This window comes from Ipomoea triloba, chromosome 11 (genome assembly GCF_003576645.1).
Source record: "Ipomoea triloba cultivar NCNSP0323 chromosome 11, ASM357664v1".
Lineage (NCBI taxonomy): Eukaryota > Viridiplantae > Streptophyta > Magnoliopsida > Solanales > Convolvulaceae > Ipomoea > Ipomoea triloba.
In genome coordinates, this window is record NC_044926.1 from 6,280,202 (window position 1) to 6,293,835 (window position 13,634).

The window sequence follows — 13,634 nt, forward strand, 5'->3', positions numbered from 1 at the left end:
ATATTCTGTGTATTCATGTTATTAACACAAGTTGTGATGTGTTTGTGCATTCGAATGTTCGGAGGATGAGTTCTCTGTGTATTTTGTGTCAATATTCTGTGTATTCTCGGCAAACATTATGTGTATTCTAGGCAAACGTTCTGTGTATTCTATATAATGATTATGTGTATTATAGATAATGAATTCCCTGGAGTCATTCGCGTCGGCGTTCGCATCTACTAACATATGTGTATTTTGTGTCAATATTCTGTGTATTCTAGGCAAACATTCTGTGTATTCTAGGCAAACATTTTGTGTATTATAGAAAATGATTATGTGTATTATAGATAATGAATTCCCTGAGTCATTCGCATTCGCGTCCACTAACACCAAAACGACGTCGTTTTGCGTACGTGGTGCACATTGCTATGTGCACCGTGGTGCAGGGTATAACGATTGATGCATCCTGACTCTTACCGCGTGGTTCACAATTGCTACGCTGTGATCAAGGGTTGATATTACGTCATGAATCTTGATAAAAAAATGTGTATTTATAGTTAATAATTTTTATACTTAAAATAAATAAATGGCAAAAACTCGTGTGAGACCGTCTCATCATGAGACGGGTTGTGTCGGGTCGGGTCAATATGCAATTGTAACACTTATATGCACAAATGTCATACTTATATGTTCAAATTTAATACTAATCAGAAATAAAATTTTGGTTACTTATAATGGTAAATGTAATACTTTTAAGGGAAAATACAATACTTTTACATTTCAATTTAAAAGTATTACTTTTTTCCTCAAAAGTATTATATTTGCCCTTATAAGTAAGGGGCACTTGTCAACATTACTTATTATGAAAAATGTATTACTTTTTCTCTTATAAGTAACAAAAATTGTATTCTTGATTAGTGTTATATTTGAGCATATAAGTATGATATTTGCACATATAAGTATGACATTTACATGGTGCTTTGACCCGACCGTCAAATTATACCNAAAAAAAAAAAAAAGACACACAAAAGTTTTCAGCATAAGTGTGTTTATTATTAGTGCCAAAGCATTTTGTTTTGTTTTCTTTAACTTTTTTTAATTGAGGGAATGAATGTCTGTGGAGTAGAGTTGGACTTTGGATCCGTAGGGCGTTGGATCCACGCGCCATGCGTTCAAAGTTTGGCCAGCACTATACCCAATTACCCATTGTTGATTGGAGTGTGCTCATCACGCGCGCGTCCCGCTGTTTCGACGGCTTCTTCTTTTACTAAAAGGGGAGACAGGGCGGTTTGTGGGCCTCACAGTCGGCGATGATCGGCGGTGGCAGCCCAATAAGCAAATAACTGTAGTATGGCCCTACGTATGCGTCCTGGGCAAATTATACTGTGCACCATGGTGCACATAGCAATGTGCATCACGTACCTAAACGATGTCGTTTTGAACATTGTAAACTTATCATCCGTTTTTTTTTAAAATTACGTTTTCCGTTTCGACCGGTCTGTATTTATGATAATATTCTGTGTATTCCAGGCAACCGTTATGTGTATTCATGTTAATAACACATGTTGTGATTTTATGTTAGTAACACATGTTGTGATGTGTTTGTGCATTTGAATATTTAGGAGGATGAGTTCTGTGTATTTTGTGTAAATATTCTGTGTATTCATGTTATTAACACAAGTTGTGATGTGTTTGTGCATTCGAATGTTCGGAGGATGAGTTCTCTGTGTATTTTGTGTCAATATTCTGTGTATTCTCGGCAAACATTATGTGTATTCTAGGCAAACGTTCTGTGTATTCTATATAATGATTATGTGTATTATAGATAATGAATTCCCTGGAGTCATTCGCGTCGGCGTTCGCATCTACTAACATATGTGTATTTTGTGTCAATATTCTGTGTATTCTAGGCAAACATTCTGTGTATTCTAGGCAAACATTTTGTGTATTATAGAAAATGATTATGTGTATTATAGATAATGAATTCCCTGAGTCATTCGCATTCGCGTCCACTAACACCAAAACGACGTCGTTTTGCGTACGTGGTGCACATTGCTATGTGCACCGTGGTGCAGGGTATAACGATTGATGCATCCTGACTCTTACCGCGTGGTTCACAATTGCTACGCTGTGATCAAGGGTTGATATTACGTCATGAATCTTGATAAAAAAATGTGTATTTATAGTTAATAATTTTTATACTTAAAATAAATAAATGGCAAAAACTCGTGTGAGACCGTCTCATCATGAGACGGGTTGTGTCGGGTCGGGTCAATATGCAATTGTAACACTTATATGCACAAATGTCATACTTATATGTTCAAATTTAATACTAATCAGAAATAAAATTTTGGTTACTTATAATGGTAAATGTAATACTTTTAAGGGAAAATACAATACTTTTACATTTCAATTTAAAAGTATTACTTTTTTCCTCAAAAGTATTATATTTGCCCTTATAAGTAAGGGGCACTTGTCAACATTACTTATTATGAAAAATGTATTACTTTTTCTCTTATAAGTAACAAAAATTGTATTCTTGATTAGTGTTATATTTGAGCATATAAGTATGATATTTGCAGATATAAGTATTACATTTGCATGGTGCTTTGACCCGACCGTCAAATTATACCGTGGATCCAGGTCCACCTTGCAAGGTGGACCTGGATCCACGGTATAATTTGACGGTCGGGTCAAAGCACCATGCAAATGTAATACTTATATCTGCAAATATCATACTTATATGCTCAAATATAACACTAATCAAGAATACAATTTTTGTTACTTATAAGAGAAAAAGTAATACATTTTTCATAATAAGTAATGTTGACACGTGCCCCTTACTTATAAGGGCAACTATAATACTTTTGAGGAAAAAAGGAATACTTTTAAATTGAAAGGTAAAAGTATTGTATTTTCCCTTAAAAGTATTACATTTTTCCTCAAAAGTATTATAGTTGCCCTTATAAGTAAGGGGCACGTGTCAACATTACTTATTATGAAAAATGTATTACTTTTTCTCTTATAAGTAAGAAAAATTGTATTCTTGATTAGTGTTATATTTGAGCATATAAGTATGATATTTGCAGATATAAGTATTACATTTGCATGGTGCTTTGACCCGACCGTCAAATTATACCGTGGATCCAGGTCCACCTTGCAAGGTGGACCTGGATCCACGGTATAATTTGACGGTCGGGTCAAAGCACCATGCAAATGTAATACTTATATCTGCAAATATCATACTTATATGCTCAAATATAACACTAATCAAGAATACAATTTTTGTTACTTATAAGAGAAAAAGTAATACATTTTTCATAATAAGTAATGTTGACACGTGCCCCTTACTTATAAGGGCAACTATAATACTTTTGAGGAAAAAAGGAATACTTTTAAATTGAAAGGTAAAAGTATTGTATTTTCCCTTAAAAGTATTACATTTTTCCTCAAAAGTATTATAGTTGCCCTTATAAGTAAGGGGCACGTGTCAACATTACTTATTATGAAAAATGTATTACTTTTTCTCTTATAAGTAACAAAAATTGTATTCTTGATTAGTGTTATATTTGAGCATATAAGTATGATATTTGCACATATAAGTATGACATTTACATGGTGCTTTGACCCGACCGTCAAATTATACCGTGGATCCAGGTCCACCTTGCAAGGTGGACGTAGGTCAAAAACTACGTCGTTTTTGTCTTCTTTTTATTTTTTATTTTTTATTTTTTATAAATTTGTAAGCATATTGCTGAATATAGAGTTGTCTAAAAATGTGTGAATGTAGAGGTTTCAAAGTGTGAATGTAGAGTATAGAAATTGTGAATGTAGATTTATGATTGTGTGAATGTAGAGTTGCCCAGAAATGTGCGAATATGGAGGTTTCAAATTGTGAATATGAAGTATAGAAATCGTGAATGTAGAGTTATGCATGTGTGAATCTGTAATAGAGTTAAGAAGTTCTAGCAACTTGTAGCACTGTAATGTGTGAATGCGGAGTATAGGACCTGTGAACATAGAGTTTTGAATGTGTGAATACATAACAGTGGTAGTATAGTTACTAAACATATAATACTGTAATGTGTGAATGTGGAGTTTACAAAGTGTGAATGTAGAGTTTACAAAGTGTGAATGTAGAGTATCATATAATCATGTAATGTGTGAATGTAGAGTATAGTGTATGTGAATGTAGACCCAGGTAGACCTGGGTCCACGGCATAACAACACGTCCCGACCCGACCCGTCTCACGAATAAGGATCCGTGAGACGGTCTCACACAAGTGTGACCCTAAATAAATTGGGCATAACATGATAAATATAGACACATAATTGTTAACTGTATGTATAAAATATATTAACTGTAAACATATAAGATGTTGTTTACGTATCTGAAGTTAACAATTTATGTATTTGTAGTTATCATGTTATGTGTTTGTAATTACAATGTAATATGCCTTCAGTTTATTTACAAGTATAACAATCAACTATAAGTACAAAATGTGTCAATTTGTATATACACAATCTGGAGATTATTTTTGACCAGGGTCCACAATACAAAGTCGACCTTGGTCCATGAAATATGTGTCTGTGGTTCGTGGCCTTTCTATTTTGGGTGATATCTTATATATTATATATATCCCAAATAACAATAGATTAATCATAAATCTCCATAACCTCTACTTAAGAATCGCTAAAGGAGGTAAATTGTGATTCATCTCGTGAGTCCGTTCACATAGTTCATAAATCTGATGTGAGATTATGTCATATGGAAGAAATCTTAAATACATAAGAATTTTAGCAAAAAAAGAATACTCCGTAATATTTTTCTATAAGTCAACAAATATTACATTTTCACATTTTTTTTTTGTTTGTGAAAATGTAAATTTGTTGGTACAAAATCTATAGACATTTATTACATTTTCACTAAAAAAAAATGACATATTTTATATTAGATCATTTTACACAACACGAATCGTACAAATTTAAAATAACTCATTATGGGTATTGACAAGCTATACATAATAGTTACTTTTGATTTTTAAACATACCAAATCTNTACTTTTTTCCTCAAAAGTATTATATTTGCCCTTATAAGTAAGGGGCACTTGTCAACATTACTTATTATGAAAAATGTATTACTTTTTCTCTTATAAGTAACAAAAATTGTATTCTTGATTAGTGTTATATTTGAGCATATAAGTATGATATTTGCACATATAAGTATGACATTTACATGGTGCTTTGACCCGACCGTCAAATTATACCGTGGATCCAGGTCCACCTTGCAAGGTGGACGTAGGTCAAAAACTACGTCGTTTTTGTCTTCTTTTTATTTTTTATTTTTTATTTTTTATAAATTTGTAAGCATATTGCTGAATATAGAGTTGTCTAAAAATGTGTGAATGTAGAGGTTTCAAAGTGTGAATGTAGAGTATAGAAATTGTGAATGTAGATTTATGATTGTGTGAATGTAGAGTTGCCCAGAAATGTGCGAATATGGAGGTTTCAAATTGTGAATATGAAGTATAGAAATCGTGAATGTAGAGTTATGCATGTGTGAATCTGTAATAGAGTTAAGAAGTTCTAGCAACTTGTAGCACTGTAATGTGTGAATGCGGAGTATAGGACCTGTGAACATAGAGTTTTGAATGTGTGAATACATAACAGTGGTAGTATAGTTACTAAACATATAATACTGTAATGTGTGAATGTGGAGTTTACAAAGTGTGAATGTAGAGTTTACAAAGTGTGAATGTAGAGTATCATATAATCATGTAATGTGTGAATGTAGAGTATAGTGTATGTGAATGTAGACCCAGGTAGACCTGGGTCCACGGCATAACAACACGTCCCGACCCGACCCGTCTCACGAATAAGGATCCGTGAGACGGTCTCACACAAGTGTGACCCTAAATAAATTGGGCATAACATGATAAATATAGACACATAATTGTTAACTGTATGTATAAAATATATTAACTGTAAACATATAAGATGTTGTTTACGTATCTGAAGTTAACAATTTATGTATTTGTAGTTATCATGTTATGTGTTTGTAATTACAATGTAATATGCCTTCAGTTTATTTACAAGTATAACAATCAACTATAAGTACAAAATGTGTCAATTTGTATATACACAATCTGGAGATTATTTTTGACCAGGGTCCACAATACAAAGTCGACCTTGGTCCATGAAATATGTGTCTGTGGTTCGTGGCCTTTCTATTTTGGGTGATATCTTATATATTATATATATCCCAAATAACAATAGATTAATCATAAATCTCCATAACCTCTACTTAAGAATCGCTAAAGGAGGTAAATTGTGATTCATCTCGTGAGTCCGTTCACATAGTTCATAAATCTGATGTGAGATTATGTCATATGGAAGAAATCTTAAATACATAAGAATTTTAGCAAAAAAAGAATACTCCGTAATATTTTTCTATAAGTCAACAAATATTACATTTTCACATTTTTTTTTTGTTTGTGAAAATGTAAATTTGTTGGTACAAAATCTATAGACATTTATTACATTTTCACTAAAAAAAAATGACATATTTTATATTAGATCATTTTACACAACACGAATCGTACAAATTTAAAATAACTCATTATGGGTATTGACAAGCTATACATAATAGTTACTTTTGATTTTTAAACATACCAAATCTATGAAAGTTCTAAGATGCATTGTTTTTGGGTGTAGACGTGTAGTCCAAGATTTTCACCGTTGGTCAATATTTTTGTTGGTTTGAATATTTAAGACTGCTCTATACTCAAAGTCAATGATTGAACTATTCACATTTGGTTAAGGATGAATGAGTCATCTCACTCAATCACATCCCCGACTTCTTAAGATGCATTGTAGTATGCACTATTTATGTATATAATATATAATGATACCGAGTATGCTTAAAAACTATTACCAATGATTTTTTTTTTAATACTACCCCAATTACCAATGATATTCACCTTATAAGTTTTCAAAATTTAGTTTTTTTTTTTTTTTTTTTGTTGTTGTTGTTGTTGTTTATAAATATATTCTTGCAATAATATATTTCTTCTCAGCATTAGTTTTGACATATACTTCATCTAAAGCGATATCATGTGTGAATATGCGTGTGTTAAAAGTATTAAAAAACCATTTTATATAATAAAATATGTATTTTTGTATGTAATAAAATGCGTGCTGTTTTGGTATGTAATAAAATGTGTATGTTTAGTTGGGAAAAATCTCAAACCACAACCACTTATTTTAAGTGATTCATGTTAATTCTCACTTTTACTCTACTAATCATTCTCACATAATCCATCATCCTCTCCACAACAACAACAACAACAACAAAAGCCAATAGATACAAGCTCATTTTAGTTTTTTTAAGTGTACCTAATGTTACATATGTCTCACATTTTGTTTGGAATACTTATGATTTTTTACAAAATAGTATATATTTTATACTTTCTTAAACGTTTTCAGCCTAAAAAAATCTAAACTGCTATTTATAGAATTTAAACTTATAACCACACATTTAAAATAATAATTGAGATATCATTTAATACTACGTGATAGTTGACAATCACATTGTGACTTGAGCCAGTGAGTTTTGGCGACTGTTCAGAAAACAAGTTTTGGGAAGTGTTTAGAAGTCTTAGGGCCTGTTTACTAACAGAAAACTGTTTTCTGTTTTCTGTTTTTCCATTTTTCAGTTTTCATTCTCTGTTTTCCATTCTCTGTTTACTGTTTAGAAAACTTGTTTACTAACACTTATTTTTTCAAATTAACGTTATAAAATTAACAATAAGTTTAATTTCGAGTTATTTTTAGACCTTGTATTTAAAATATTTTAAAATATATTTGATTTAAATAGAATAAATATATATTTTACTTTGAAATCCAATATATGTAAAAAAAAAATTTACATTTGATATCCGGACCAAATTTATATATGTATATAACATAAATAAAAATATATTTGAACCAATTACCTATTAAGTTCACAAACAAATTAGTTTAGATAATATTAATATTTTTTGAGCTAATATTTAAAATATGTTATAATTTTTATTTTGAATTCTAATATAGTAATATGTGTGTGAAATTTCGATATCTAATATTTGGACCAAAACCAATTATCAATTGAGTTCAATCAAAATATAAAGCGTGGTATAGATTTCGATTTTTAATTTAGATAATGTGAATGATGTATAATTTTAAGCATAATCAAATAAGTTATGTTTAAATAAATAATGTAAATAGAAGAGATAGAAGATGATGATAAGTAAAAGAAGATGATAATAAATGTAATCATAGTAATGAATAAATATGTAAGTAGATAATGATAAGAATGTGGTTATAATGACATATAGTCTAATAGATTATAGCTGATTCTGTTTTCCATTTAGAAAACAAAAATTATTTCCTGTTTTCAAAATGGAAAACTGTGCTAGTAAACATGTTTTCTGTTTTCCAGTTTTCAAAATTTCCAGAAAATTAGAGAAAATTTCCAGTTAGTAAACGCAGCCCTAGTCTTTGGCGAGTGTGCTGAAAAAAAATGTGTTCACCTGTTTTTTGTTAAATTATCCCGCAGATTGACCAGCGCTGTTAAAAAAGTCGAATTACAAAGCGCTCTTTTTAAGACACGAGGGGTAGGCGATGCCTTAGTACAACCCGAGATCGCCCATTCCTTTTCTCCCAACTCGCCGATCATCTAAGCCGGTCCGAACTCAGCGGACTAATCGACTTCGCTCTCCCTGAATCTTGATCCTGCTTCATCTTCATCAGAATGGGTACTTTCATCTCTGCACCGCCCGATCCATTCTTAATTATTATCGCAGTTTTATTCGAATCCCCGCAATTTAATGATCTGCTTTTAATCTCATCCATTTATATCAATTTGCTGTTTTTAGTTAGGGCTTTTGCTCATGTAACTGAGTGATACTTATTACTTCTTTTTATCTGCGGGTTGATCTTGCATTTGAGTGTAATTTTATGTAGTTTTGTTGTTGATGTTGTTCTGAAGCAACTTGATCTTGGTTGCAAGTTTGTATTTTTTGTTAGTGTCTTGATGGAAAAGTTTAGCTAGGTGAAAATACGACAGAACTAGAAGATTATGCTTAGTTTTGTTTTTAATTAATTTTTTATTGGACTAATTTATTATTCAGATTGGAGATTATACAGTGTTTTTAGTTCTGCTACAAGTTGCTGCTTAAGCTGAAGTGTGCATATATACATATGCAAACACACATACACTACACACACATGCATACACAAGTATTGGCATTACATTACTTGTCAAAAGCTGGTTACAGAGTAAATTTATTTATCTAATTTTATTTTCTGAATGTGGTGGGTAGTAGAAATGTAGAATGGAGGAAAGGTTGGTAGCTCTGAGCATAGAGTTTATTAGAATGCTTTCTTTTGTTGAACTTTTCTACTTTTCCCTTTTCTGGCTATAAACCTTGTCCATCCTATGGAGGAAAGGTTTCAAGGATAGAGTGGAAAAACCGAAAAAGTGAAAATGTGAACTTTTTGCCATACATTGATGGATTTGTGTTGCACATTTTTATGGAATTGGTATAAGTACTATCAGATATACTAAAGGATAACTTCATTTGTTTTATATGCCTGATGTCTTCTTTCACATATTAACTAATGATATTGGCCTTTGGGGCTGTAGAATGCAGATGCCCTCTTGTTTTCTGCTTCTCCCTGTTAAGAATGAATATCTATTTTTTGTTTCATTAATAGAACATTTTGCTAATGTAATTTATTGTCACAGAAAAAACCGACGAATGTTGTTCAACTCAACTCATTGATGGGGATGGTGGATTCAATGTTACTGGAATTGAAAATTTCATGAAGGAGGTTAAACTGGCAGAATGTGGGCTTTCATATGCTGTTGTATCAATTATGGGCCCACAAAGTAGCGGTGTGTTTTCTTTTTTCTTGAAAAAGAATTTTAAGAGATCTTCCTCATACTTCCACTCATGTCATTTTTTTTTAAAATTTTCAGCTATATAAAACTGTTCATGTTTATCACATGCATCATCAAACTTATTCAGAATCATGCTTCCTTTTGGAGGCCCTGAGAAATACTATTTTTCATTAGAAGTTAGAACTGCTCAGTGGCTCTAAAATACTGCCAGCAAACAAGGAAAAGCTTGTATCAACATATTCTAATTTGATGATATCCTCCAAAAAAATGATGATTTCAGTTCTGTGATTTTGACAGGAAAGAGCACACTATTGAATCATCTATTCCATACTAACTTTAGAGAGATGGATGCTTTTAAAGGAAGGCATGTGTTCATCAAGATCCTGTCATTATACTTTTTGTGTGTGTGTGCGTGCGTGTGTTTCTGTAGTCAGAACAAACGGACTGAATTTCTTCTTTCTAGGTCACAAACCACAAAAGGTATTTGGATGGCTCGATGTGTTGGAATTGAACCCTGCACCCTTGTAATGGATTTAGAGGGCACCGATGGAAGAGAGAGAGGAGAGGTATGGTTTATATATATATATAAATCATATCCTTTGGTAAATTATTCGCAAATATCCATCAGTGGTTAGCAGTAGTACTGATTGACACTAAGCTGGTAATGCTTGATGGTTCCTTTAGCTTACCTGCCTCTGCAGCCATTGGTGGTTTGATGTGATGTATATATTTTTTAAATTTGGCTTTTATTTTCTTGTTAGGATGATACGGCATTTGAAAAGCAGAGTGCCTTGTTTGCCCTTGCTGTTTCTGATATAGTTTTAATAAACATGTAAGTTTGTCTTTAACATAACACATACACATGAAGTACAATATTACAGAGTATATTATACAATCGGAAGCTTTTGTCTAACTAAGGTTGTAATATTCAGGTGGTGTCATGATATTGGCCGTGAGCAAGCAGCAAATAAGCCTCTGTTGAAAACTGTTTTCCAGGTAAGCTTTGCAATTCTGAATTTGTCTTTATTTATTTATATATTTTGTGTGTGGGTGGGTGGGGAGGGGGCTATGGCAGATGTTCTGATTCAATTTCATCATTTGCAGGTCATGATGAGATTATTTAGTCCCCGTAAAACTACCCTACTGTTTGTTATACGTGACAAAACAAGGGTACAAGCCTTCATTCTTATTTTTCTTTCACTTATTTCATGAAGTTAAAACAAACCCTGTTTAGATCTCATGGGATATGAGTTTTCTTTTTCTTGATAAGCTTTAAAATTTTGCTTTTAGACGCCCCTCGAAAATTTGGAGCCTGTTCTAAGGGAAGATATTCAAAAGGTACTGCATGTTTTCATCCTTTTTATTTCTTACTTGTATTGTAGTTGATTTTATTTATGCATTTACTTTGTTCACTTCAGATCTGGGATACAGTCCCAAAGCCAGAAGCTCACAAGGAAACACCTCTTAGTGAATTTTTCAATGTGAGTACCACTCATATGAGCTCTGACATAACTGTACCTTTTCAATGCTGTCTGTGATTACACATTTATTAAATTGAGTATAATGCTAGGTTGAGGTTGTCGCTCTTAATAGTTATGAGGAGAAAGAAGAACTGTTCTTAGAGCAGGTAATAAACACATTTGGATTCCTTGAAATTCATATATGCTTTGAGTTTTCGATACTTTCTATTGCCATGTGTTTTTTTACTAATATAATAACTGAAATTGTTATTTTCTTTTGTTTGTTTTTATTTAATTATTTTTTAAAGGTGGCTAATCTAAGACAACGGTTCTTTCACTCTATTGCACCTGGTGGGCTTGCCGGAGATAGGCGGGCAGTTGTTCCAGCTTCAGGTTTTTCATTTAGTGCGCAACAAATTTGGAAGGTTATAAAGGAGAACAAAGACCTTGACCTGCCTGCACACAAGGTTGTGACCTGAAAATCTGCTGTAAATATTCAGGTTTAACATTTTTCTACTTGTTTCTGATGTACATGATTATGGTCCAACTACAGGTTATGGTGGCTACTGTACGATGTGAAGAAATTGCAAATGAAAAATATGCCTCTTTTACTGCAAATGAGGTATATTTTATTTATTTATTTATTTATTGGTGTGAACAGTACACTGTTTCCTCAACAATTTATAACAGTACAATCCTGCAACTATATAACTTGTAGGAATGGTGTCAACTTGATGAAGCAGTTCAGTCTCATGCTGTGCCTGGCTTTGGGAAGAAGCTTAGTTCAATGCTGGGTACTTGTCTAACAGAGTAAGCAATTAAGCATATCTACTTTTGCCAGATAACATGTAATGCATTTATAAATTTGTATGTGTTTATCTACTTAAGTACCCTATAGCTAATCTTGTTAGCACTTAGTTGTCATATATCAATACATTGGCTCTGTGATCTGAGAATTAAATGTATAAATTTTCAGACAGTAATTTTATGTTTTGGTATAATCATTTCTTTGAAATAATGTTTCTTATCCTCTATTTTCATATTTCACTAGGCCCCTTTTGCAAATGAACAATGAGATGCAATGAATATTCTCATCAAATAGCAAAAAGAGAATACCATTTACCTCTCTTAAATAAGATTGGGGGACAGATAAAGTAAAACTGAAGTACTAAGTTGCACCATAAGTAGAGCTAGCCTTTGCCACTTCATGAATTCTGTAATTTTGATTTTTGTTGTTTTACTGCATTTTTATGTGTGACTATCTTCTTGTCTAGTCAATTACTTTTCACATACGAAAAAATTGTCTAATAATTTAGATGATATAGACAATGGGATCAACATTCTTTGCATTTTCAGGTATGAGGCTGAGGTCACATTTTTTGATGAAGGTGTGAGATTGGCTAAGAGAAAGCAGTTGGAGGAAAAACTGCTGCAGGTAATGGTTTTTAGTAATTTGTTGATATTTCTCTAGTTTCTATTTGTTCTGCAAACTGGTGAAGAAATAGGCATTTATCCCCTAGAATTCCCATTTGATTGTCTTTAAAAGTAAAAATGTAGGGTGTTTTTTCCAACCGTTAGCAACTGCCAGAACTTCATATTGCTATCCAGTTTAGGAGGCTTTAATATCTTTGACATTCTAGGCTCATATGGCGCCAGAATTTATCTGTCTTTTAATGGAAAATCAGTTATATCAAAGTTTGCTATTAGAAGTGTGCTTGCAAACCAATCAAATGTGTAAATGAAACGAAATTTCACCGAGATATTACATTTCCATGAATGAAAATTTGTTGTTTCCTTTGTCTCTATTTGCTCTAATGCATATGCTGATTTGCATGAACTATTGTTTCCTTGTGTTTGTAGCTTACCCTACCAGCCTATCAATATATGCTGGGACATATACGATCTGAAACTTTAGAAACATTCAAAAAGGAATTTGATATTGCATTGAATGAAGGGAAAGGCTTTGCTATGGCTGCTCGTGGCTGCACTGAGTCCTCTATGGCCCAGTTTGATGAAAGATGTGCAGGTAAGAAATGTAGAATTATCATTTACTTTTCCTCTTGGCTTTGTTTTAAGGAAAATGCTATTTTTCCTTCCTAAGTTTCCCCTAATAACTCACTCCATTATGTGGCTTATATTAATTGGGTGCCATGAATTGGCTCATTTGGCTGACCCCACGTACTTTTAATTAAATGCTAAATAACCCAATTAGATGGTACTAAATTGAGGGAGAAATTTTTGGGGGGGGGGGG

At 32.4% G+C, this 13,634-nt stretch overlaps 1 protein-coding gene across 1 annotated transcript in view; it reads left to right on the forward strand.

The window, feature by feature from the left end:
- Positions 1-8,616: 8,616 nt before the first annotated feature.
- Positions 8,617-13,634, forward strand: part of LOC115996803 (protein ROOT HAIR DEFECTIVE 3-like) — a 10,087-nt gene continuing 5,069 nt past the window's right edge. The window contains exons 1-15 of the mRNA XM_031236220.1: positions 8,617-8,774; positions 9,767-9,916; positions 10,220-10,286; positions 10,386-10,488; positions 10,684-10,754; positions 10,855-10,918; positions 11,027-11,092; positions 11,213-11,260; positions 11,341-11,403; positions 11,493-11,549; positions 11,691-11,849; positions 11,936-12,004; positions 12,101-12,192; positions 12,739-12,817; positions 13,243-13,408. Coding sequence (XP_031092080.1) covers positions 8,771-8,774; positions 9,767-9,916; positions 10,220-10,286; positions 10,386-10,488; positions 10,684-10,754; positions 10,855-10,918; positions 11,027-11,092; positions 11,213-11,260; positions 11,341-11,403; positions 11,493-11,549; positions 11,691-11,849; positions 11,936-12,004; positions 12,101-12,192; positions 12,739-12,817; positions 13,243-13,408 — 1,258 coding nt within the window. The 5' untranslated portion in view covers positions 8,617-8,770. The remainder of the gene's footprint in view (positions 8,775-9,766; positions 9,917-10,219; positions 10,287-10,385; positions 10,489-10,683; positions 10,755-10,854; positions 10,919-11,026; positions 11,093-11,212; positions 11,261-11,340; positions 11,404-11,492; positions 11,550-11,690; positions 11,850-11,935; positions 12,005-12,100; positions 12,193-12,738; positions 12,818-13,242; positions 13,409-13,634) is intronic.